This window comes from Dasypus novemcinctus, chromosome 13 (genome assembly GCF_030445035.2).
Source record: "Dasypus novemcinctus isolate mDasNov1 chromosome 13, mDasNov1.1.hap2, whole genome shotgun sequence".
Lineage (NCBI taxonomy): Eukaryota > Metazoa > Chordata > Mammalia > Cingulata > Dasypodidae > Dasypus > Dasypus novemcinctus.
In genome coordinates this window covers 50,680,659-50,708,387 of record NC_080685.1, presented here as the reverse complement: position 1 = coordinate 50,708,387, position 27,729 = coordinate 50,680,659, and the positions used below count along the sequence as shown (strand labels likewise).

At 36.8% G+C, this 27,729-nt stretch overlaps 1 protein-coding gene across 8 annotated transcripts in view; it reads right to left on the bottom strand.

Moving 5' to 3' along the window:
• DNM3 (dynamin 3) overlaps nucleotides 1-27,729 on the bottom strand; it is a 693,285-nt gene that overhangs the window by 186,168 nt on the left and 479,388 nt on the right. For all 8 annotated transcript variants that reach the window (XM_058310135.1, XM_058310136.2, XM_058310139.2 and 5 more), the window contains one exon: nucleotides 19,644-19,753. In XM_058310135.1, coding sequence (XP_058166118.1) covers nucleotides 19,644-19,753 — 110 coding nt within the window. The remainder of the gene's footprint in view (nucleotides 1-19,643; nucleotides 19,754-27,729) is intronic.

Here is a 27,729-nt window from a genome sequence, read left to right as displayed (position 1 = left end):
GATAATTAGATTACATAGATGTTACATAAAAAATATAGGGGATTCCCACATGTCCTCCTCCCCACATCTCCCACACTTTCCCACATTGACAACATCCTTCATTAGTGTAGTACATTCACTGCAATTGATGAACACATTTTGGAGCATTGCCACTAAGCACAGATTACAGTTTATATTGTAGTTTACATTCTCTCCCACCCAATTTTATAGGTTATGGCAAGATATATAATAACCTGTATCTGATATTGCAGTGTCATTCAGGACAATTCCCAAGTCCTGAAAATGCCCCCATATTACACCTCTTTTTCCCTCTCCCTGCCCTCAGAACCTCCAATGGCTACTGCCTCCAAATCAATGATATAATTTCTTCCATTGCTAGAATCACAATAAGTCTACAGTAAAATACAAGTAAGTCTATTTTAGTCCATAGTTCATGCCCCACTCCTGAGGATTCTGGGATGGTGATGTTCACTCCACCTCTAATTGAGAAGAGGCTTCGAGTCCATAGGGCCAATGGATGGGACTCTCTTGTTTACAGTTGTAGATTCTCTTGGTTCCTTTGTATGGTGGTTGTCCATCATCACCTCCTTGTTAATTGTCCTGGATGAGACCAATGAACTGGAGAGTAGGTGTTGCAACTCTATTGAGAGTCAGGGCCCAGCTAGCACACGGACAGCCCAAAGATGTAAGTTTCTTGGACTATACACCTACCAACTCTAGTACTAATTATAGGTTCAAATAGAAGGACAGAAGAGCTACATGTAGGGAAACCACAACTGAGTCCAACTCCATCACATTGAAGAGCATAAATTCAAAAGTAGGGCCCACCGGCAAGGGACCAAATTCCTGTGCTATCTGCACTGACTATAGTGTCTGGATGTCTCCAGAGCCCTCGGGAACCCTATTTGGGGTAGTATTTACTTTGGCAATCAGTGAGGTCCTGCTGAGACCAAATTCATTCTTTGCATGTGGATTTCAGTTGTTTCAGCACCATTTGTTGAAAAGACTATTCTTAACCCACTAAAGGGACTTGGTGCCCTTATTGAGAATCAACTGGCCATAGATGTGTGGGTTTATGTCTATTCTCTCAATTTCTATTCCATTGGTCTCTATGTCCATCCTTATGCCAGTATGCACAGTCTTGCTTAATGTAGCTTTGTAATAAGTTTTGAAATCAGGAAATGAGTCTTCCAAGTTTGTTCCTTTTTGAGATTGTTTTGGCTGTACAGGGTTCCCTACAGTTCCATTTGAATTTGAGAATCAGCTTTCATTTTTACAAAAAGGCTGCTGTAATTTTGATAGTGATTGTGTTGTTTCTACAGATCACTTTAGGTAGTATTGACATCCTAAGAATATTAAGTCTTCCAGTCCATGAACATGGGGTGTCTTTCCCTTTATTTAGGTCTTCTTTAATTTCCTTAAGCAAAGTTTTGTAGTTTTCAGGGTACAAGTCTTTCCCCACCTTGGTTAAATTTATTTCTAGATATTTTATTCTTTTAGATACTATTACGAATGGAATTGTTTTGTTAATTTCCTTTTCATATGTTCACTACTGGTATATAGAAACAACTGATTTTTGTATGTTGATCCTGCAACTTGGCTAAATTTGTTTATTTCTAGTAGCTTTCTTATTGATTATTTGGGATTTTCTCTATACAGGATCATGTCATCTGTGAATAGGATGGTTTTATTTCTTCCTTTCCAATTTGGATGCCTTTTGCTAATTTTCCTTGCCTAATTGCTCTGGCTAGAACTTCCAGTACAATGTTGAATAAGAGGGTGACAGTATCTTGCCTTATTCCTGATCTTAGGGGGAAAGTTTTCAGTGTTTCACTAATGGGTATGATGTTTGCTGTGGGTTTTTCATAAATACCATTTATCATATTGAGAAACTTCTCTTCTATTCTTTGTTTTTTGACTTTTTTTTTAATCAGGAAAGGATGTTGGATTTTGTCAAATGCCTTTTCTGTATCCATTGAGATGACCATGTGATTTATTTCCTGTATTCTATTAATGTGGGGTATTATATTGATTGATTTTCATTTTATGGCCACTCCTGCATTCTTAAAGCAAATATCACTTGGTCACGGGGTATAATCCTTTTAACACCGAGTCCTTTTGGCCTCAGTTTTCCAGTATTTTATTGAGGATACTTAAATATATATTCAAAAGGGAAACAGGTCTGTAATTTTCTTTTTTTTTTTTTTTTTTTTTTTTGTTCTCTGTTTATCTGGCTTTGGTAACAGGATAATATTCACTTCTTAAATGAGTTAAGAAGTGTTCCTTCCTTTTTAATTTTTTGGAAGAGTATGAAAAGGATTAGTTTTAGTTCTTCTTTAAATGTTTGGTAGGAATCAGCAGTGAAGCTATCTGGTCCTGGACTTTTCTTTTCTTGAGTGTTTTTTTTAATTTCTAATTCAAGTTTTCCTTTGTTTTTTAGTCTGTCATGATCTTTTTCTTCTTAAGTTAGTTAAGGTAATTTTTATGTTTCTAGGAATTCATCCCTTTCATCTAACTTTTTGCTGTAAAATCGTTCATAGTTTTCTCTTATGATCCGTTGTATTTCTGTAAGGTCAGAAGTAATGTCCCCACTTTCATTCCTAATTTTAGTATTTGTGTCTTCTCTCTTTTTTCTTTGTCAGTCTGGTTAAAAGTTTGTAGATTTTATTATCTTTTCAAAGAACCAACTTTTGTTTTCATTGATTCTATTATTTTTCTATTCTCTGTCTCACTTATCTCTGTTCTAATCTTTACTATTTCCTTCCTTTTTGTTAATTTTGAGGTTAATTTGCTCTTTTATTTTCTAGTTCCTCTAGATGTGAAGTTAGGTAATTGGTTTGTGATATTTCTTCTTTTTTATTGTGGACATTTATAGTTACAAGTTTCCCCCCCGAGTATTGCCTTTGCTGCATCCTGTAAGTTTTGGTATGTTCTGTTTTCATTTTCATTCATTTCTAAGTATTTTCTGATTTCCCTTGTAATTCCTTCTTGGCCCACAGTTGTTTAAGAGTGTGCTAATTTCCACATGTTTTTGAATTTTCCAGGTTTCCTTATGTTATTGATTTCTAGTTTCATTCCATTGTGGTCAGAGCAGATATTTTGAATGACTTCAATATTTTAAAATTTATTACACTTGATTTGTGGCCTAACATATGTTCTATCCTTGAGAATGATCAATGTGTACCAGAGAAGAATGTATATTCTGCTATTGTTGTTGGCTGGAGAGTTCTGAGCCCATTAGGTCAGTTAATTTATAATTTATAGTGTTGTTCAAGTCCACCGTTTCCTAAATGATCTTCTTTCTAGATAGTCTATTAACTATTGAAAGTGGTGTACTGAAGTCTCCAACTACTATTATTTCTCCCTTCAATTCTGTTAAATTTTGCTTCATATGTTTTGGGGCTCTGTGTTAGGTATATATATAATTGTTATATCTTCTTGCTGAATTGAAACTTTTATCAATATATTATGTCCTTCATAGACTCTGTAAATTTTTTTGAGTTACAATTTATTTTGTCTGACAATAATATAGCACACCAACTCTCTTTTAGTTACTATTTGTATGGAATATCTTTTTCCATCCTTTTACTTAACTTCTTCGTATCTTTGTATTTAAAATGAGTCTCTTGTAGACAGCATAAAGATGCATCATGTTTTTTTTCTTAAACCAATCCGGCAATTTCTGCTTTTTAATAGGTGAGATTAGTCCTTTTATAATTAAGTAATTAATGATAAAGAAGGATTTACCTCTGCCTTTTATCTATTTGTTTCTGCAGGTCTTTTTTGTTGTTGTTGTTCTTCAATTACTCCATTTCTGTCTTGTTTGTATTTAGTTTATTTTTTTGTACCTTTTTTCCTTTGGATCCACTTATATCCTTTTCTCTTTTTTATTTCCTTAGAGGTTACCTTTGTGAGTACAATTAATATCTTAAGGCAATAACAACCTAGTTTGAATAATAACAACGTAGTTTCAGCAGTATACAAATGTTCTCCTCCTTTATAATATGTTTCAGATTACATTTTTATATATATTGTGTGTCATTAATATAGATTTTAATCTTGTTTTACACATTTGACTTTAAAGTCATAACAGGGGGAAAAGCCACTACAAACCAAGTACAATAATAAAGGGTTTTACACTTACCTAAGTAATTAACTCTACCAATGTTCTTTATTTCTTACTATTGTTTCAAGTCCCTGTCTAGAGACATCTTATTTAACCTTGAAGGATTCCCTTTAGCATATCTAGCAGGGTAAGTATTCTGGTAAAGAACACCTTCAGATTTTGTTTTATCTGTAAATGTCTTAATTTTTCCTTCATTTTTGTAGGATAATTTACCAGATACAAAATTTTTGCTTGACTTTTTTTCCTTAATGAATTTAAATATGTCATCCCATTGCCTTCTGGCCTCCAAGGTTTCTGTTGAGAAAGGGGTTGTTAATCTTATTGAGGATCCCTTGTGTTCAATGAGTCCTTTCTGTCTTACTGCTTTCAAAAGTCTCTCTTTGTCTTTGGGTTTTGTTGATTTGATAATTACATGTATTGGTATAGGTCTCTCTGAGTTTATCCTGTTTGAAGTTCACTGAGTTCCCTGTACGTATATATTCATGTCTCCTATCAGATTTGGGAAGTTTGTGCCATTATTTCTTCAAATACATTTACTGCTCCTTTCTCTCTCCCTTGTCTTTCTGGGACTCCTAAGATGCACATCGAATCCCACAGGTTCCTCAAGCACGGTTCATTTTTCTTCACTCTTTGTTCTATCTGCTCCTTGCATTGGATAACTTTAATTACTTTATTTTCAAATTCATTGATACTTTCTTTTGCCTGATCAAATCTGCTGTTGAATACCTCTAGTGAGTTTTTCACTAAATTATTGTACTTTTCAGTTCTAGAATTTGTTAGTTTCCTTTTTATAATTTCTACCTCTTTTTTTGTTTAGAAATTTTTTCCCCTATTTTCTTTAGCTCTTTGTCTATGATTTCTTTTAGCTCACTAGACATATTTAATGCAGTTGATTTAATGTCTTTTACTAATAGTTCCAAATGTGTGCATTTCCTTAGAATGGTTTCTCTCATATTCTTTTTTTCCTGGGAATAAGCCATACTTTTCTGCTTATTTGTGTATTTTGTAATTGTTTTGTTGAGAAACAGACATTCTGAATGTAATGTTGTATAAACTCTGGAAATCTAATTCTCCCACTCCCCTGGAATGGCTGTTTTTTTTTCTTGTTGGGGCTGTAGGTGTCCATTTGTGTCCTTTTAAACTATTTTGTTCCCAAATGGGAAAGGAAAGGAAAAAAAGAAGGATACTATCTCTTTAAGACTCCTCTGCTGCTGCTTGTTACAAGGGTTGAAATAGTGTGAACACTCTATACCAGCCCCCAGTAATCAAAGGCATATACTAGTAGTCATATCACACATTCCCACTTCACCATCAGTTTTTGGAGTACAGGTCCTTATTGCCCATCCTTGCTTCAGCAAGTCACACTAGGAATACAAATTGCAGTCCCCACAGCTGTCTGCCACTTAGGTGGGGTGGGGGATGGAAGCCACTACAAAGAAGGTGAAATTCACTGATATTTGCCAAAATTTACCGGCTACTTAATCTGGCATTTCTCTAGGTGCTGCAAGTGTTTCACTAGACTCCAGAATTCCAAAATAGTTGATTCAGGCAGTTCCTGTCAATTCAATAGTTGTTTTGATAGAGTGACTGATTGTGTGACTGATCCCTGGAGCTTCCTACTCTGCCATCTTCCCACAATCTCCCCCCATAGTTACATTTCTTAACTAATGAATTTATCATTGTTAAAAAAGTAGAAAGAAGTGCAAGGTTGCTAAAATATCTTAACACACCCCATAACTTAATTTTGATATACTGTAAGTATTTCTCACAGCAATGCTACTAATACCTTATTAATACCAGTTTAACATGTGTTCTCTGGACAGATGTCATTTGGTCTCATATCCAGTGAAATTAATTTGATATAGGCAGTAAAGCATGTGAAAATCAAATGTTTTTATCATACCTGAAGTTATAGAAAGGTTACAATGAACTGAATAAGTCAATTGAGATTGATAAAAAGTTTCACATTCAAATTGATTTTCTTTACCTCCACTAGGTACTTCCAGTTAAAGGGTACTACAAGCAGTCTACATGGATAGATGGCCTACCCACACTCTACTGGAAAATGTACGATGACACACACTTTACTTTCCCAGTTTAGGTCAGCAAACTGTCCACTGATAAATCTTTATCTGACAAAATTCTCCAGGGTATTCATAATATAAGCAATTCTTATTTACTATTCCATGAGGTAAGAGATAATGTTTAAACATTATTTTCACAACAGTGAGGTAAAGTAAGTAACTAATTTTCCAGTTGTCTTGTTATGTTCTATACCCAAGATTAATTGTGCTGTGCTCCTCATACATTATTTCATTTTCCAGTCCAAAATACTATACATTTTGACTCTATTCAAATACTAGTAAAGATGAACCTCTGCCATTCATATTTTTTGAAGACTAATTGCTTCTCTTTTAATGTAGATTCAACATTCAACCATCTCCAAGTGAGACACTACCTTTCATACAAGGCATTGTTTACCAATTTTTGCCTGGTAATTTCAATTAAAAGGACATTTTAATATAGGAACTGCCATAAAGGTATATGAATAGAAAATCAAACTCCAATTCCTTTCCAGTTAACTAGTAGGAAAATATACTGCTTAACAATGAAAATAAAGAGCTATTCCTTTTCAGAATGCCTAAAGAACATACACTAGCTATATTGCGGGATTATTTGACATTTATTGAGTGTTGGCAATATGTTAGGGACTAAGCGGAATAGTGAAACATCCTACAATCACTTTCTATAGGAAAAGGGGGGAGGAGGTGAGTTGGAACACTTGGTAGTGCTGATAAACCATATCCTGAATTATAGCTAGAAGGCAATGTCAAAGAAAGAGTGCCTTATTTTAAAAGAAAACAAAGCTCAACAACCCCAAGGAGTGCTCAGAAAACACCATGTGGCTGCCCTACAAATCCCATGGACAGAAACAGATCTCTGCTGGCTACCAGAGCTGACATACCTTGGACCAAATGGGCCTTAGCATGACTTTAAAACTACAGTCCTGCCTGGGGAGAGCAAAGACTAACACAGTAAAGCCATTATCTAGACATGCTTCTCTCAGAGAAAACATGGCATTTCTAACAAGATCAAATGGCACAAAAACCTGGGAGAATATTCCAATCCTCAGTTTAGGATATTTGTAAATAAACAAGAAGTTTAGGAACCTTTTAACTTAGATTTTTAAAATGATTTGGTGATACAATGAATAAGAGGACAAAGTAATGAAATGTATCAGTTTCTCAGATATTTATGATGCCCTCTTTAAAAGACTCAGAGAAGGGCTAGGAATGCATATTTTTACCTGCAGTCTATGTAGATGAAATAAGTCTGTATGAGAAAGTCACTCTCTTCATGTGCTTAAGTTACTGCTACCGGTAAAAAATCCTTTCTTTATAAAAATCTTAGCACTAAAATACTATTTAGAATATCTCAAAATCTGGTTGCCAGCCTCATAAAGATCATATTAATTCAACAAGGCACTAAAGGCTTTTTAAAAGAGGATACTAAATATATTAATTCCCACACACCTGATGATTGGTGACTACAGGATAATTGTTTTAAACTTTATAGTGAATGAGCTCTTAGGAATAATGCTGTGATAGAAATAGCAATGGCTAAAGAGTAGTTTTTCATGAACTATGGCAAGGGTAATGGTTAGTTCCTTTGTAAATAGGACTAAAATTATTCCACAAAAACTGGTATTGCCTGACAGAAAATTGAAATGCCAATAGAAGAAGTTAAAAATCTCTTCACTTCTGCTCTTCAAGAAATAATTCCAATTAAAATCATAGGTGAAATTCTTGTTAAGTCAATATCTAAACCATGGTATCAAAAACATTCCTGGATCAGGAGACATCAGACCTAGGGGCCAATTCTGGGTCTGTCATTAACTTTTGTGACATGAGGAAGACAGTTAACTACTAAAGATGTCAGCTCTTTTTCCTGTGAAGTAAGGACAGACAAGATTACTTCTAAGCCCCAGAGAACCTTAAAATGCCATATTTTATACTTACTTAATGCCACCCCTGATATTCACACAGGGACTCTTATCCTCAAGCCAATGCATTTCATATGGGTCCACTGAACGGATAAAATAGATTGTTCTAAAACACTTTACTATGCAAGAAAGGGATAAAAAATATAAAGTAGTGAAAATTCCATCTAAATTAACCAAGGATAAATTCATTTAAAGGTAAAGAAAGAACATATCATTTCTTATATGATCTTGTCTCAAAAGAAAGAGAAAATCTGACCTTAACCTCAGAATTAATGTCAATGGTGAAAAGAATATTATTATGAGTAATAAAATAATAAAAATGTAAATGGACTAAACTCATTAGTTAAAAGAAAAAGATTTCATGTTATATTAACAACAAACACAAATCTAGCTATATACTACTCCAAAAGACATACTAAATGCAAATGCAGAAAGGTTGATGTCAAAAGGAAGTCAAAGAATATTTGAGGCAAATATTAACCAAAAGAAAGGTAGTGAAGCTACATTAAGATTAAACAAAGTAAGTTCTAAGGCAAAAAGCATCTTTAGGAATAAAGAGGATTTGCATAATATTACTAAAGGACATGTCACCAGAAATGTACCACAATTCTAAACTTGCATGAGTCTAATAACATGGCCTCAAAATATATGAAGCAAAAATTGATGGATTTACTAGAATACTCAAACTCCCAGTTATGAAGTGAGATTTTTTTTAAATACTCCTCTGATAAAGTAAAATTGTTTATGGCTTTTATCTGTCTCCCTGCCAACAACCCTCTCCAGAATATAATCTAAAATGTATAATCTTTTTTTGTCTTTTGTATTTGTACATAGAACAGTTCCTGGCACATAGTAAAAGCCTCATATATTATTATTATTATTTTTTTTAGGTACTAGGGTCCAGGGATTGAACCCAGGACCTTGTATGTGGGAAGACAGCACTCAACTACTGAGCCACATCAACTTCCCAGAGTTGGTTTAATCATTTGTTTTGCTTGTTGTTTTGTTTTTATTTTTTTCAGGAGGCTCTGGGAACCAAACCCAGGATCTTCCATGCAGGAGGCAGGCACTCAACTACTTGAGCCACATCCACTCCCTAATATATTCTTGTTGAATGTTTGAATAAAGATTAAAAACAACAACTATAAATAATGGATAACACAATGAGCAAGCATGATCCTACAATTAGCAAGAATGATCCTCCTGATTTCCAAATTAATAAATATATACTTTCTAAAGTACATATGGAGTATTTATAAAAAGTCACAATAAACTAGGCCATATTCTCTGACCACAATATAATCAAGTTAGAAAACAACCAGAAACAATAACAAACTTTCAGGCATTATATATATTTATGTAAAATATAAAACATAGTTCTGAATAGCTCATGGATCAAAAAAGGAAATCATAATGGAGATTGGGAAACATAACTGAATGATAATAAAAATATTATGTGTTAAAAATTGTGATAAACAACTAAAGAGTATATACAGGGAAATCTATAGACTTACATGCATATATAAGAAAAAGAAATAGAAATTGATGAGTTAAGCTTCTAAATTAAAAGGTTAGAAAAAAGACCAACAGAGTAAAACAAAGAAAACAGAAGGAAGGAAATAATGAATAGCACAGAAATTACTGAAATAGAAAAATATATAGAAAAATAGATTAAAAAAGCCAGAAGATGGTTCTTTGAAAACAGACAAACTCTGGCAAAAATGACCATGGGGTAAAAAAATAAGGCTTGATATTAAGAATAAAAAGGGGTGAAAATTTCAGATGCAGCAGAGAATTTTAAAATAGAATATTATGGAAAACTTTATGGTAATTTATTTAAAAACAGATACATTGACAATTTCTTAGAAAAATACATCTTATCCAAGCTTATTATATTATCCAAACTTAGAAAAAATATAACGCATCCAAACTTATCTTATGAAAAAAATAGAAAACTTGAAAAAAATCAATGATCATTAAACAAATTAAAATACAAGTTAGAAGTATACCTCCAGGGTCAGATGATTTTACACATGAATCCACCAAACATTTAATTAACAGTTACCTTGTACAAACTGTTCCAAAGAAGAGTAAGTGTGTCTTCCCACCTGAATTTATGAAGCTAACATAATCTTGATATGAAAACTAGGCAGGGATAGCACCAAAAGGATATGTGTGGGACAGTTTCACTTATGAACATACATGCAAACGCCCAAATAAATTATCAAACTTAAACCAGGAATGCATAATAAACAATAAAATACATTGTGACCTAGCTGAGTTTAATCCCAGGAGATCAAGTATGGTTTAACATTAGAATATCTATCACTATATTTCACCACATTAACAGATTAAAGAAAAATCATACAGTCTTCTCCACAGAGGCAGAAAAAGAAAAAGCATTTGATAAATTTCAATAACCATTTATGATTTAAAAACAAAACAAAAAACCTCAATGATTAGGAACAAAAGGGATCTTCTTTACCTGATATCAGGAAACTGTGATGGTTAGGCTAGTGTGTCAACTTGGCCAGGTCACTGTGCCCAGTAGTTTGGTCATGCAAGCACTGGGCTAATTGTAGTACAAGGGCATTTATGGATGTTAGTCACCATTGACATTACTGCAGCGGTAAATCAGATATAGCTGATTACAATCACATCAGTCAGGGAGATTGCCATCAGCAATGAGTGAGGCTTTATTCAATCAGTTGAATGCCTTAAAAGGGGAAGTGATTCCAGCATTGAATGACAATTTCCCAGCTTGTTTTTGGAGAGCCAACATTTCCCAGAACTCATCAAGGACCTTCATTGTACTTACATTGGAGCCCCTGGTTGCAGCCTGCCTGAGAAACTTGCACCTGTGCATCCCCATGGCCACATGAGATACTCTGATAAAATCTCTTACTATTGACAGGTATCTTTTGTTGATTCTGTTTCCCTAGAGAACCCTGACTAATACAGCTTAGTACCAGGAGTGGTTCTTGAGGAACAGTCTTAAACATGGGATGTCTCAGGTTTTGCAATTGGTTTTCTACTCTAATTGGACTCAAGGGTACTAATGACTCCCTTTCTAATAATGAAGAGGCTGCTGACAGTCCATGATGCAAATTGGCAATTGAGATATGCAAAATATCATCACTGGATTTCCCTACTTCCACGCTTATAAGAAGCAAGGATCTGTGTGAGAGTGTTTTCAACATCTTAACAGTTTTGTGGAGTCAAAAGGTATAATGATGTTGCCTGGCTCCTCCTAGATATTTTGGATATAGTTACAAAAGAAAGATACGAGTTAAAGGCTTCAAATTTGAAACTTAAATACCACATGAATGTTGCAAAAGTTTCTATGTGTGCTCTGAAAGAAAATATTGCTTTCTGTAGCCACAGGCTCAAAATATCTGAGAACCAAACCCAGACTCTCATTGTATGAGTAGCGGAGTTACAAAGGACACTAAAATCTCAACCCCACAGGGTTTCTGCAGTTAAAGTGAAGGCATTGATCGGAAGAGTGGAACCCAGAGAACCAGGATGGAGACATATGGGATGATGATAATATTGGTGGGGACACTGGAACCCTAAATTCTACTGAGACTTTACCAAACAAGCCTGCAATGACCTGCTCTGTGGAGACCACACCTTGACAACCTTGTATTAACCAGCCTCCAGCCTGCCCCAGGGAGTCTGGACCTCCTTCCAGCCCTGAGGTGGGTACCAGCCAAACTGAAGGCTGCCACTGCCCAGCCTCTGGCCTGCCCCAGGGAGTCTGGACCTCCTCCCAGCCCTGAGGTAGGTACCAGCCAAACTCCAGCATGTACTGTGGAACTACCAGTCTGCCCTGAGGAAACTGCCTTCCAACCCTGCCTGAAGAGGTTAACCCTGTCTCACCAGAAGAAAATGAAAGGGAATGCCCTGAGGTCAGTAGCTTGCAAGGCATTTCAAATCCTTCTCCTTACCCACCTCTACCACCTCTCATCTTTGAGACATATTACTAAACTAAAATCACAAAAAAGCCCCCAAAGATGAAATACAAAAAGTGACCCATGAGGAAGTAAGGTATACTCTGAAAGAATGGCATGAGTTTTCAAAACCTATATAGACAGAAATCAGGGGAATATGTGTGGGAATGGACACTAAGGGTATGGGATAATGGTGGAAGGAATATGAAGTTGGATCAGGCTGAATTTATTGATATGGGCCCATTAAACAGAAGTTTTGGATTCAACGCTGTAGCTCAAGGGGTTAGAAAGGGTTCTGTTTGTTCAGGTGGCTGACTGAAACATGGTCAAAAAGATAGCCTAGCATGTCTGAGGTTGAGATGCCCATTTGCCCTGGTATACAGTAGAAGAGGGTATTCAAAGGCTTGGAGAGATTGGATTGCTAGAATGGATTTACCATTTGTGACCTACCCACCCATCCCAGGAATATCCAGAGGACACACCTTTAGCCAGGATTGTGAGGAATAAATTTGTAAGACTAACTCCATCTTTCCTAAAGAGCTCTGTGGTTGCTCTTCTCTGTAGTCCATATATTACTGTAGGGAGGGCTGTAATGGAATTAGAATTCTTAAACATTATAGAGATGATCAGATATTGGTCCAGTAAAAGTCAAGTATGGGTAAAAGTCAAGTATTAGCAGTTAATTGCCAAAGACAAGGTGGGTGTGACTACTGCAAGGAACGGCAGATTCAAAAAAAGCACACAAAATAGTCTGAGTCACTTAGAGTTATGGTGTTAGCTAATACATCATGGGGTACCTAGAAATGAAATAGATGGGCAGTTTACTAAATTTCTTCTGGATCTGTATAAACAGAAGAGTTCTAGGTTAAGTGAACAAAATCCTAACTCAGATTACAGACACAGAGAATCACGGCCCCTTAATCAATTCTCAGACTTGAGGCAGTTTACAGACCCAGAACCCCTTGAATGAGGAGAAAGCCAGGTCCCCTCGGGGAAAGATCCTGTTAAACTACCAAAAATTTGTACTATTAATCTTCCACTCACCTTTCCCCAAGGAGATCTACGGCCTTTTACCAGAGTAACTGTGCACTGGGGGAAAGGAAATGATCAGATATTTTGGGGATTATTAGACACTGGCTCAGAAGTGACATTAATTCCAGGAGATACAAAATGACACTATGGTCCATCAGTCAGAGTAGGGGTTTATGGAGGTCAGGTGATTAATGGAGTTTTAGCTCAGGTCCATCTCACAGTTGGCCCAGTGTGTCCCCAGACCCATTCTGTGGCTATTTCCCCAGTTCCAGAATGCATAATTGGAATAGACATACTTAGTAACTGGCAGAATCTCCACATTGGATCACTGACTTGTGGAGTGAGGGCTATTATGGTTGGAGAGGCCAAGTGGAAGCCACTAGAACTGCTCCTACCTAGCAAAATAGTAAATCAAAAGCAATACTGGATTCCTGGAAGGATTGCAGAAATTAGTGCTACCATCAAGGATTTGAAGGATGCAGGGGTGGTGATTCCTACCACATCCCCACTGAACTCTCCTGTTTGGCCTATACAGAAAACAGATGAATCTTGGAGGATGACAGATTATCATAAACTTAACCAGGTGGTGACTCCAGCTGCAGCTGGTGTCCCAGGTGTGCTATCATTGCTTGAGCAAATCAACATGTCCACTGGTACCTGGAATGCAGCTGTTGATTTGGCAAATGCTTTTTTCTCAATTCCTATCAGTAAGGACCACCAGAAAGAGTTTGCTTTCAGCTGGCAAGGCCAGCAGTATCCCTTCACTGTCCTGCCTCAGGGGTATATCAACTCTCCAGGCCTATGTCATAGTATTGTCCCTACAGGGATCTTGATCATCTCTCCCTCCTACAAGACATCACTCTCATTCATTATATTGATGATATCATGTTGATAGGACCTAGTGAGCAAGAAGTAGTAAAGACTCTAGACTTATTATAAGGCATTTGTGTGAGAGAAAATGGGAGATAAATCCAACTAAAACACAAGTCCTTCCACCTCAGGGTAATTTCTAGGTGTCCAGGGGTATGGGGCATGTCGAGATATCCCTTCTAAAGTGAAGGATAAGCTGTTGCATCTGGCTCCTCCTACGACCAAAGAAGAAGCACAACAATTAATTGGTCTCTTTGGATTTTGGAGATAACACATTTCTCATTTGGGTGTGGGACTCTGGCCCATTTACCAGGTAACAGAAAAGCTGTTCGTTTTGACTGGGGACGGGAACAAGAGGAGGCCCTGCGACAGGTCCAGGCTGCTGTGCAAGCTGCACTACCACTTGGGCCATATGATCTAGCAGATCCAATGGTGCTGAAAGATTCAGTGGCAAATAGAGATGCTGTCTGGAGACTTTGGCAGGCCCCTATAGGAGAATCACAAGGCAGGTCCTTAGGACTTTGGAGCAAAGCCCTGCCATCCTCTGCAGATAACTACTCTCCTTTTGAGAAACAGGTTTTGGCCTGCTAGTGGGTCTTAGTAGGGACTGAACACTTAACCATGGGCAATCAAGTTAATATGAGACCTGAGGTGCCTATTAAAACCATAAAGTTGGGCATGCACAGCAGCACTCCATAATAAAGTGGAAGTGGTATATGTGAGATAGGGCTCAAGCAGGTCCTTAAGGCACAAGTATGTTATATGAGGAAGCAGCCCAAATGGCCATGGATACCACCCCTGCCATGTTATCTTTTCTTTCCTGGCCCACAGCTTTGGTCTCTTGGGGAGCCCTTTACAATCAGTCAAGTGAGGAAAACTTAGGCCTGGTTTACACTTGGTTCTGCACGATATGCAGGTACCACCCAAAAGTGGTACTGCTGTAGCACTGTAGCCCCTTTATGGGACATCCCTGAAGGACAGTGGTGAGGGCAAATCCTCCCAGTGGGCAGAACTTAGAGCAGTGCACCTGGTTGTTCATTTTGCTTGGAAGAAGAAATGGCCAGAGGTGCATTCACGGGCTGTTGCTAATGGTTTGACTAGATGGTCAGGGACTTGGAAGGAACATGATTGGAAAATTGGTGACAAAGATGTCTGAGGAAGAGGTATGTGGATAGACCTTTTTGAGTAGGCAAAAAATATGAAAATATTTGTGTCCCATGTGAATGCTCACCAGATGGTGACTTCAGCAGAGGAAGATTTTAATAATCAAGTGGATAAGATGACCTGCTCTGTGGCTAATGCTCAGCCTCTTTCCCTAGCCACTCTGTCATTGCACAAAGGGCTCATGAACAAAGTGGACATGGAGGTAAGGATGGAGGTTATGCATGGGCTCAGCAACATGGACTTCCCCTCACCAAGGCTGACATGGCTAAGCCACCGCTGAATGCCCAATTTGCCAGCAGCAGAGACCCATATTCAGGCCTCAATATGGCACTATTCCTTGAGGTGACCAGCCTGCTACCTGGTGGCAGATTGACTACATTGGTCCACTTCCACCATGGAAGGGGCAGCGATTTGTTTTAACTGGAATTGACACATACTCTGGATATGGGTTTGCATTTCCTGCATGCAATGCTTCTTCCAAAACTGCCATCCATGGACTTAGTGAATGTCTTATCTACTGCCACAGCATTCTACACAGCATTGCTTCCAATTAAGGAACCTATTTCACAACAAATGATGTGTGGGAATGAGCACATGCCCATGGAATTCACTGCTCTTACCCATTACCCTGAAGCAGGTAGATTGAGAGAATGGTGGAATGGCCTTTTGAAGACTCAGTTAAGGTACCAACTAGGTGGTAATACCTTGCAGGGCTGGGGCAATGTTCTCCAAGAGGCTGTGTGTGCTTTATTATTATTTTTAAAGATTTATTTTTATTTATTTTTTCCCCCTCCCCCGCCCCCGTTGTCTGTTCTCTGCATGTTCTTCTTTGTCCGCTTCTGCTGTTGTCACCAGCACGGGAATCTGTGTTTTGGTGGTCATTTTGATGCGTCAGCTCTCCTCGTGTGTGGCACCATTCCTGGGCAGGCTGAAATTTCTTTCGTGCTGGGCGGCTTTCCTCACAGGGCGCACTCCTTGCGCGTGGGGCTCCCCTATGTGGGGGACACCCCTTCGTGGCAGGGCACGCAGCATCAGCACTTGCGCATGGGCCAGCTCCACACGGATCAAGGGGACCCAGGGTGTGAACTGCGGACCTCCCATGTGGTAGATGGACGCCCTAACAACTGGGCCAAGTCCACTTCCCCTGTGTGTGCTTTAAATCAGCATCCACTCAATGGTGTTGTTTCTCCCATAACCAGGAGCCATGGGCCCAGGAATCAAGAGTGGAAATGGGAGCGGCACCACTCATTATTACCCCTAGTGACCCACTAGGAAAATTTTTGCTTACTGTACCTGCAACGATAAAATCTGCTGGTCTACAGGTTTTAGTCCCAAAAGGAGGAATGCTGCCACCAGGGAATACAACAATGATTCCATTCAACTGTAAATTAAAACTGCCACCTGGCCACTTTGGGCTCCTCTTACCTCTGAATCAACAGTCAAAGAAGGGAATCACTGCACTGGCTGGGGTGATTGATCCTGACTATCAAGGGAAAATAGGAGTGTATCTACATAATAGGGGTAAAGAAGAATTTGCCTGGAATACAGGGCATCCTCTAGGGCATCTTCTAGTACTGCCATGTCCGATGATTAAAGTCAATGGAAAACTGCAACAACCCAATCCAAGCAGGACTAACAATGGCCAGAATCTTCAGGAACAAAAGTTTGGGTCATCCCACAAGGCAAAAAACCATGGCCAGCTGAAGTGCTTGCTGAGGGTAACAGAAACATAGAAGGGGCAGTGGAAGAAGATAGTGATAAATATGAACATTGACCATGTGACCAGCTACAGAAACGAGAACTGTAATGGTCATGGATCTTTCTTCCTTGTTTCATTATGATTATGATTTGTGTATGTACACAAAACAAATTTCTTTATCTTTATTCCCAGCCATTTCTCTTATCATATAACAAGTTATATCAGTTTCATGTTATAATATTTGAGGATGTCAAGTTTAAGAGTGAACATTACCCAAGAACTTGTACCCTATTCTGTAGGGAACTAATGGATTTCCAGTTGTATGCAGGAGAATTGAACGTAGTGAGGCAGAAATATATATATATACGCATGTCTGTTATTGTTTTTACTTAGAGGTAAGTATGGTTTAAGGTGATGTGTATGGTTGCCAAGTTGACAAGGGGTGGACTGTGATGGTGAGGCTAATGTGTCAACTCGGCCAAGTCATTGTGCCCAGTCGTTTGGTTAAGCAAGCACTGGGCTAATTGTAATGCAGGGGCATTTATGGACTTTAGTCACGATTCACTTTACTGCAGTGGTAAATCATAGATAGCTGGTTACAATAACATCAATCAGGGAGATTGCCATCAACAATGAGTGAGGCTTTATCCAATCAGTTGAATGCCCTAAAAAGGGAAGTGATTCTAGCACTGAGTGAAAATTTCCCAGCTCACCTTTGGACAGTCAACATCTCCCAGAACTCATCAAGGACATTCATTGGACTTTCATTTGAGCCCCTGGTTGCAGCCTGCATGCAGAACCTGGGCCTATGATCCCCACAGTCACATGAGAGACTCTGATAAAATCTTTTACTATTGACAGGTATCTTTTGTCGATTCTGTTTCCCTAGAGAACCCTGACTAATACAGGTACCTACCAAAAATACTTAAGTATAAAATTTCAAAAATCATTTTCTTTAAAATCAGGAACAAGTCAAGGATACCCACTTCTAGTCAACATTGTATTGGAGGTCCCAAACAACGCAAACCTAAATTAAAGAAATAGAGATTTCAAAGGAAAAGACAATGGCAAATGTGTCTTAGTTAGGACATTCATGTACTCAGAGAGGTCTCTGAGAAGTGGCTGAAGAGTTAAATACCTTTTGAGAACTTTGGGATTCCAGAATACCTATAATTCTGGAAATAGAGTTTTTAAAATTTGGTAAATTTTGTTTTTTAAAAATCCATAATTGTATTTCATCTTAAAAGATGTTCTACCATTGCCTTATTTTGCTTTTTACTAAGCCCTTGATAACCAGTACTTTCTAAGCTGACTAAAGACTCAAATTTAGTTTGATTTCCAGTTTGACAGACACACATCCCAGCACTGCATCAAAGCAACAAGATGAGGCTCATCTCTGGGAGTTACCTTAGGACCTCCCATTTTTCCACTGCTCCAACACAGCATGTAAATAATACTTAGCTTGGCCCTAGTACTGAGGACTCACTAATGCTCTCTCCAAGAAGCATTTTTTATCCTTTATTATTGTTAGTGTTTTTTCACAAACTACTCTTAAATAATACTAAGACTTTTAAAAATCCCATTTCGGTATTTAGTTGGGGAGTTGTCTTTAATTTTCTTTCCCCTTGATTCTTTAAATGTCTTGCTCTTGTGGTTTTTCTAAGTATTTTTGTGTAATGAGTCACTCTGAGCAACTGACTGGGAATGTGGAAAGAAGTCTTCTCTTGCTATTTTGATTTACTATGTGATTGACCCTGGGCCAGTCATTGAACCCAATCAAGTAACTTCATTTGTTGCTAAATAAAGATAAAAAAAATCATGGAGGAATGGGTTAAAATTAGACCCTGCCACCAATGAGTCAGTCTCATAGTAACTTACTCACAGAAATTAAGTCGCTTTCTCACATAACATTTCCATTGGAAATAATTTCCTTTATTTTCCTTGCCTAGTTGTAGCCCTTTTAAATATCTCTATGCTGTCCTCTATTACCTCTCCATTTATTTATTTAAATTTACTTTTCAGTTTCAATTAATGATCATGGACTCCATGTAATGACCAGCCTGAAATAAAGTTTTCAAGTTGTGGGTAAGCAGCAGTAAGAAAAGCGAAATAAATAAGAGTGGGAGGAAAAATGGACTTAAAAGTCCTGATTCAAGTTCCATATTCTACCATCAACTAGTTTTGTGATCTTAAGACAGCAAGTTAACTTCTATGAGCCTAAAATTTCAATTTATAAAGTAGCAACCTCACCACTCTCTGTTTTTCCCTCACATGGCTATTGCTACAAAAAACCCAAAAGAAGGAAAGTGGATGGTGCTTTGAAAAACTGTAAAGTGTTATATATTAGTATCCACATTAACTGAATAATTCCATACACTTATGAAAGAATTTCGTCATTATATATGAGGCTTTACTCAGTGATATCTATCCATTATTGAATTATAATTTAATAGTATTTTACAATAGTAATTTTTAAGAATGTGAATATAAATTCAAGGCAAGGAACACTTTAAAGTTATAAAATATAGCTTAAGAATGGAAGCAGCATCATTCTGGTGCCTGCTGGAAAAGCAGGGACTAATCTAATTCTTACCTGAAGATCCTTCTTATTGTAAGTTATAATCTTCCTAAACCATTATCCATGGTAGGGCTAAAAGTACAAAATACATGAATGGAAAATTGAAGTGTTAACAAATTCAAGGTGGGACCAAGGAGCTATTTGCAGACATGTTATCTAGATCACATAGAAATTCAAGGAAAAGAATCTGAAAACACAGGTTGTATCATTTGTCTTACCTTTGCTCTGTGTTAAAGAGTGCGAAGATGTGCTTGCTAGACATAAAGCTCTTTTCCACATCCCGAACTTTCAGATTGTCTAAGGGAAGCATATACTTCTTTTCTTTTTCCTATCAAAGAGAGAGGGAGGAGGGAGGGAAAATTGGCTTTAATCAAAGATCTTGAAGAATGCCATCAGCAACATTTCACCTGAGTTGGTTAACACTTGACCACACAATTTCGATACCATCACAAGTTATTTTGATACCAGCTACCAAGGAACAACAATCTGAGATTGGAGACTCCAGTGATTCTCAACACATGGTTTGGAAGAATGGAGGGTGGGAAAGTGTACAGGAAGGGTTCAGCAATGAAAAAAACACATGATCCTCTATCCTTTCCCCCTCATGTGGGTCCCCTCAGATGTTTTAAAATATTAGTTTGATATTAAGAATTTAGCCATCTGTTAATATTTAACAAAAATGCTCTGTTCCTAATTCAATGAGAAATACCAGATGGATTTTGTTTCATATTTTATTTGCAGACTAAGTGCTTTTGATAGCCTGTGCTGGCAAGGTACTAGAAGCACAAGTATGAAATACCCCCCATAAACTATGATATGGCACAGAAAATACTTCCCTCATTTGGGTCCAGAATAAAATGTGGGCCTAGAAAAAATTATTCCATAAAATTGTTGAGCTCCATTGGGAAAAAAGGGCCCATTATAAAGTAGACTGTGATTAACTAGAAGATCTCTTTAACAATTAAAAATTCTTTAGGAAGAAACTGGACTTTGGAAAGGTGAGGTCTGCAAATGGTACCAAACCGGTTTTGGGAAAACATATTCGATATCAAAGAATGGTTAGAAATATTTACTTTTAGGGACTGGTGTAGGGGCAATATGACCATATGTTTAAAAGCCTAATGACCAGGATAATAGAATAGAACTAAATCCTCAGCTTCAGAAATCTAGTAAATAGCTATTCCCAGAGGCACGTTAGCACAGTTCTTGTTAAACAGTAGTACTCTCTATGGTCCTGGGCTAACCTCTGATATTAGTCCTCAGGGAGAGCAGGACTAGACTTCAGAGAAGGAAAGCATGGAGACTTTGCCACAACTTTTAATAAATAATTATTAATGTCTATGGGAAATACATGCACTACATAGATATGCTTAACATAAACCTTTTTGCTCCTACAGCATATAGATTACTTTCTTGAAAATTAGTGACTAGAAATAGTAGCATGGAGCAGAACTCTTCTAGGCCCACTAGCCAGCTTGTGGTGGCATGTTGTATGCAGACCAGAGACAAAATTATTGCAGGGAATATCACTGACTTTGCCACTTCTTATTTCTAAATTAAGTTGGGAAAAGCAGGGAAAAGTTGTGCAGAATACATTAGAATCACTAAAAGGTGACACTCTATTTTATCACAAAAAGAAGACAGAGTGAAACAGTTGAAATTCAGCAGAATTTGAAGGAAGATGGCTGGAGACCAAAATGGCTGTAATGGCAGGCAATTAAGGGGAAGATAGGGGAGGAGAGGGGATGGAAGAGGAGGGGAGAAAAGAAACTAAATGGTAATGGGACATAAACATGAAAAAGCAAAGAATTATAAGGAAGTAAGGAAGTGCCAATATTTCTTGTACAAAAAAAACTTTATTAGTAAATACAAAATATTTCTATACAGCAAAATGCATTATTTAAATAAATGAAGTATAACAGTTGAGTCTAAGTTGCTTAAAATAATTATCAAACTATTTTAGGACAGTTTTAAAAGGCAACAACCTAAATTAAATGAAAACCTATTCAATACATAGTCAAATGAAAATGCTTGAGAACCAGGGAACATTTTTTGTTGGACTTTTTTCAACGTCCTAAATTTAAGCAGCTGTGTATTTTTTATGCAGCATTCTAGTCAACTTTTTGAAATGATGGATTTGCTGTTTAATGGGAAATCTGCATTTCATTGTAAAGATGGAACACAATGTCCTTGGCTTGTTTTCTATAGAAATAGGCTCCCTTTTGTACTTCATTCTCTAGCTTATAGTGAAGACCAAAAATCCAGCAAGTTTATGTCAGATATTAACACTGAAGAAAGACACACATATGTAGACAGGGAAAAATGAAAAATGTAGTCTTCCCTTCCAAAATTCTAAATGTTACTTATCCAAGGCTTTTGAGGACATATTGCTTTGTTATTTTATAATCAAGAGTTTTAAAACCAATAAAGGAATAAGAAAGAGTCAAATTAATTTGTTTAATTAAAGCTGTAAGTCAAATAGATAATTAAATGAGGCAGTAGCAACCCCAAACAATGAAACAGAATATCATGGATATTTCTAAAATTCTTGTTGATTTTGAAAAAGACTGACACTCTTTTTAAATAACATCTTGAATGTGAAATAACTAAAATGAGCAAAAGGAATAAAACAGGAGAAAGTATATATGGAATTATAATTTCCAAAGTAACAGTTGTCTTACCACCAGTTTAATTAATAAATTTGCTGCATAATCTTTGAGAGTTCCATTAAAATGTTTAATAATGTAGTGATGACTATTGTAGTCATCAGCCACAGATGACTACTGAGAATCTGAAACAAAGCTACTTAAATTGATATGTCCTCTAAGTGTAAAATACACAGCAGATTTCAAAGACTTAGTATGAAAAATAAAGGTAAAAATATCTCATTAATAGCTTTTTATTAATTATTTGTTGAAATGACAATATTTTGGATAAACTGGGATAAATAAAACATTAAACAATTTCACCTACTTATTTTTACTGTTTTGAATGTGGCTATTGGAAAATTTTAAACAACATATATGATCACATTACATTTCTATTGGACAGTGCTAGTCTCCACATAACGTAATTATCATCTCTTTCCTCTCTCCCATCTATCCAAACAATTTTTCCCTTCTGACTTCCCAATTTCTGCTATTGGGTATACTTTTCATTCTTCCAGTCACCCAGCGCGAAACTTCACTATCATTTCCAAGATATTTCTTTCCTTCACCTCCTTTATGACATCAAAATTATATTACATTGTGTTTGAAGCATTTGTCACAGCTCCCACTTGTTTGATATTCTTACCACATTAGTACAAATCCCCGGCATCTTATAAGCATGACCTCCTATCTAGTCTCCTGGCCTTCTAATCCCTATAGCCATCTCCAGGTAGTGTAACTTTCCTAAACTACTCTGTTAAATTCATTACAGTTCTCTACAACTTTCTATAACTTTCCATTACTTGTGGGAGAAAATCACCAAACTCCTTAATATGACAATCAAAAACACCTATAAAATGGTTCTATCCTGACTGGTCAGTTCTCCTCCAATCTGCCATAAGTCTCCATTTCCACAAAATACATCTATGTACAGTCCTTAATATGTCTCTGTGCCTTTGCCAAGTCTTTTCTCCAATTTCAGATACTCTCTCAACTACTCTTTCCAAATCAGTATTTATTACTTAGAATCCAGCTCAAGTTTTACCTTCTGTGCAAATAGTTTTCCCAAGCTCATAACTGTTACTAGGCATACTTCTTTCCTTTCAATTCCTATAACAGGTATTTTTTACTCTGTTTTTTTTCTCTGCATTTCATCTTATATAAGATGCCCTCATCTTATAAATACATTCCATGCAAAAATCTGCATTAAAGTTGTTCATTTGGAACCATTGGTTCAGTTAATTCTATTGTTCAAGTTACATTTGCTAAGAAGAACAAAAAAGTAGAGATATTTACTGTAACATTTGTAAGTAAATAAGAAATATTCAATATTTTAAATCTTTTATCTTGAATAGACATTTGTAGGAAGCACTTATAAAATTATAGAGAAAGATCTTTTAATGGAAATTCAGAAAGGAACTTCTGCGTATTTACAAATGCTCAGAGGCTGATGTCACTGATTCTACATCATTTTCTTCACTTTTAAACATGCTACCTTTCCTTTCTCAATACAGGAGATTACCTGCAATATTTATATGGGGGGCATCCACAGTGACAGAGATTCTTTGTTCAGAGAGAGAGAGAACATGAGAGAGTCAATGTTCTCTTCCTGTGGTAACTTGGCAAGAGTTAGAAGAGTGGAAATAAGATAAGCCTTTATATGTGAAAAAGTGTGGTCTGAGGTGGAATTAAGTGAAATATGAGTGGTAAAAGGCAGAGGTATCAAGTGGAGGGAAATGGGAAGTATGGGATGGTCACAGCATCTATTCATCTGTCTTGAGAGAAAACAAAAGATATAGATGCTGGGTCAGCAAGAGTTCAGTGATTAGCTTTTAGCTGGCCATCAATATAACTTGGTTGCTGGAAGGAACTACAGTTGATACGAGGGGAATGTTGTGTGTATAGAGAAATAGCTTCTTCATATGCAGAGAACCGGTAAGTCTTTACACATTTGGCCTTTTAAATATAGGGAGTTTCATAACTGAGGCAAGGTTTGAGTGACTTTGTTTAATGACTATATTTAATAATTTTATTTGTGCATACCATTTCTCACAAATAAGGCAATAAAATTTTTAAGGTAAGACCACGAGTTTTTCCAAATTTCTATATATTATAATGCCTAGCATAGTATTGAGCATAGAAATTTACACAGCATATACTATAAATATTTTTAAATTGATTTGAAAATGTGTGATAACCAAAACCAAATGCTGAGTAAGATATTTAATAGTTACATATATTTGTGAATTACATTAAAATTCTATTTAAAAAACTATTAAGATGCTTCACTGATTGGCATTACTTTTGATTACCAAAGCTTTACAATGTTTAGATTGATTACTGTGTTTATTTTATCTCTGCCAATATTTGTGTTGTTTCCACTTGCTAGGTAGGTCTTCTTCCCTAAAGGCAAATATTAGTGGTATTGAAATGTATGTCAAATGCTATCTCCTTCATAAAGCCAATTTTGATTACTGCATATCAAAGCCTTCTATAGCTCTCAAAGTTTCCACAATTTCTGTCATTGGCTATACAGGATGTCGTTTGTTATTTATGTTCAGCTTGCTTTTTCAAGTAAATTGGAGGCTCCTCAAGGGCAGGGATTGTTTCAAAATCTTTTGTGTTTACATCTAATAGTTATTACACTGCTGTACAAATAAATGTTGCTTATAGAACATTTGATTTTTGACGATGCATCACAAATAAAAATTCCATTATGATAGGTCCACCTATACACCAGTCTGTTAAAAATTATCTAACCAGATGTGATATAAAAACTTTATGACTCAAAGCTCGATTTTAAACGATTTTAACTTTTTGCTTAATATCATATAGTTTGTTAGGTAAGGTCTACCAACCTGGATCAATATACCTGATTTGATTTACACAAATCACATTGGCCTAAACACATAAACATACTGTGAAAATTCAATATATTTCAAAATAATAAAAACAAAAACAAGCAGATATTCTGATCTTAAGAGGTAAGAACTGATGTGAAGCTTTTGAAAAGGGTAGAGCAGAAAAGAGATTAAATTAGAAAAGAACAAAGAAAAAAATAGGAAAAAGCCAGTTATGGTCCCAAATTTATTTTTAAAATATGTGACATTTGTTATAATTCTTCATTTGCTTGCTCTAACATTTTAAAACATCATGACTATATTTATCAAGCTATTAAACAATCAGATTAGAAACAGTTTCCATGACAGGTTAACAGAATATCCTATATTGCTAGAGTAACTGTGCTTAGCCAGAGCAAAGATTCTTAGCATTGACAACCCATTGTATACTCATAATTTGTTCAATGTCTCTCCTTCTATTGGGAAACTAAAATTTATTTGCCCTCTCCTAGTGCTGCACAACCCCACTAGCAATGAGTAGAACATTCCTATGACATAACCGGACTAACAATGTGCATAGAAAAGGCAGTACCCCTGAGCCAACCAAGGGAGAAGTGGCTGAATATTTATGCCACCAAGAATCTGGTCCACACACAGGGTATAGCTCGTAGATTTGTCCAATTTGAAAAGGTTCCTCATCCAGAGCTTATAAATGCTTTCGTAGATTACTAAACTCTCATAAGATACTGTGGAACATTCATTTAACATAATCTGCTTGTTGTTCAAAAGATAATCAAGTTGATCAATATTTTTGCAAAGTTTTTTTTTTCCTTTTCTGTCTTTGATGCATTGTGGCCAGAATATTTGCAAGAAGGTTAACTGGAGACATTATCCTGGGTTTCTTGGCTAAGAAAAATGTGATGCCCCAATAATTTAATCTAATTCATAATTTCACACTTTGAGTAACTGACAAAAGAATTACATAAGCACACATATTCATCGTGCCCCACACCCCACCTCATTCTCAGGGATTAAACTGCATTGCCCATCAGTATAAATTCAACTCCTCAGCATACCCGTGGCATCAACCATGAGATTCCTACTTCCCAGAAAAGTCAATGCATTTTCATATATCACAGAGAACATGTTCAATTCAATCTTCATGGCTTTGTCTATACCATTTCCTCTATTAGAAGCACTTTTACCAATCTGCCACTCTATCTCTACTTCAAAATCCTGCAAAAGATTACTCCTTCTAGCTCAGAAAACCGTGTTTTTTTTTTCCTGAAAAGTATTATAGGTCTTATTTTCCTGTCCCACGCTATTTGCAGATTTTTCTTTTTTAATCAGTGGAATTCCTTTTTAAAAAGAGAGAAATAGGGAAAGAGGGAGAGGGACAGAGGGGGGGAGGGAAAAAGGGAGGGAGGAATTCTGATGTCCAAGCCCAATATAGTAATATAAGACCAATTAAAAGTGGAGCTCTTCCAAATTAGGCTAAGCAGGATGGAAACCTCATATAGAAATGTGCATATAGAAACTATTGGGAAAGGGAAAAAGATTTTCCTAAGCTCTTTGGCCTACCCAACTCCAAGGACCTTCTCTTCGCAGGAGCTATGAGGGAGGGGTTAGGTGTGGCAGGTTAAAACTCTATCATCTAGGCTGGGGAACTAAGAATCAGTTTGGAGCTGTGGGAAGGTAAATCCCTTCCCCCTAGGGCTGAGGGCGTAGCACTCTTGGACAGCTGCAGGCCCTGCAGCAGCATTCCCAAGCCCCGTGTTCCCTAAATGCGTGAACCCCAAGCCCGTATTCCCTGAACCCCCACAACCCACATTTCACAGACCTACATAACCCGAGTCTACATTCTCCTGGGGCTCTGTTTCCCGAGCCCAGCACTCCTGGAAATCCAGCACTGCACTATCCCTCCGGTCATGGACTAACTCTGGGAGTGCGAGGGATTAGGTGGGAGGTGCAGAGGGGCCCAAGGAGTGTGGGTTCAATTTTCTGGTGCCCCCCTTTCATTGTTTGGAGGAGCATATCGGGCTTTTATATTAGGTGCTGCAGGCAACATTTCTTCTTTGCTGTGCTTCCTCATCCTCAATTTCCACTTTTGTGTGTGTACTGATTTTACCTACCAACACTATCCCCTTTCCTTTACATCATTCTATCCTCCATCATTTATTGTTTCTCTTACATTCCACCTCTCTTTGTTTAGCCCCCAATATTTCTGACTTTTCATCTCTAATACCTCTAATCTGTTTTCTGTCTTTTATTCACTCTTTATACAACTGTCATTTCTTTTCTCTTTACCTTTCTCCTGACCACTCTGGCCTTTTAATTTATACTACATTCCACCCCATATTCAGTTTACTATCTCATTATAGGTACTCCACTTTTTTATGGTTATAACTATACACAGCTTACATGAGTTCAATATCCATTCTCCTAGATCTCACATAGTTCTTCTGCTAACATTTACTATCAATACTACTATTATATTTTATTTTCTTACCCCTTTTGCTTTCTCTGGCCCTAATATTTTCCTTCAAGGGAACTTAGTTAACAACAAGGAAACAGAATAAGAACAAAGTGACAAAGAGAAGACTTAACATGCACACAAAAACAACAACTAATTAAATCCCAAGACGAAGAAGCTAATCAACTGAATTAAACCCAACAAGATGAAATGATGACCAGACAGCAACAAAAAACTACAGACCATAATAATAATCAGGAAAACATGGCCCAATTCAATAAACAAATTAAAAACCAGGAAGAGAAGTGGAACACCGAACAAATAATTAAAGGTCTCAAAACAT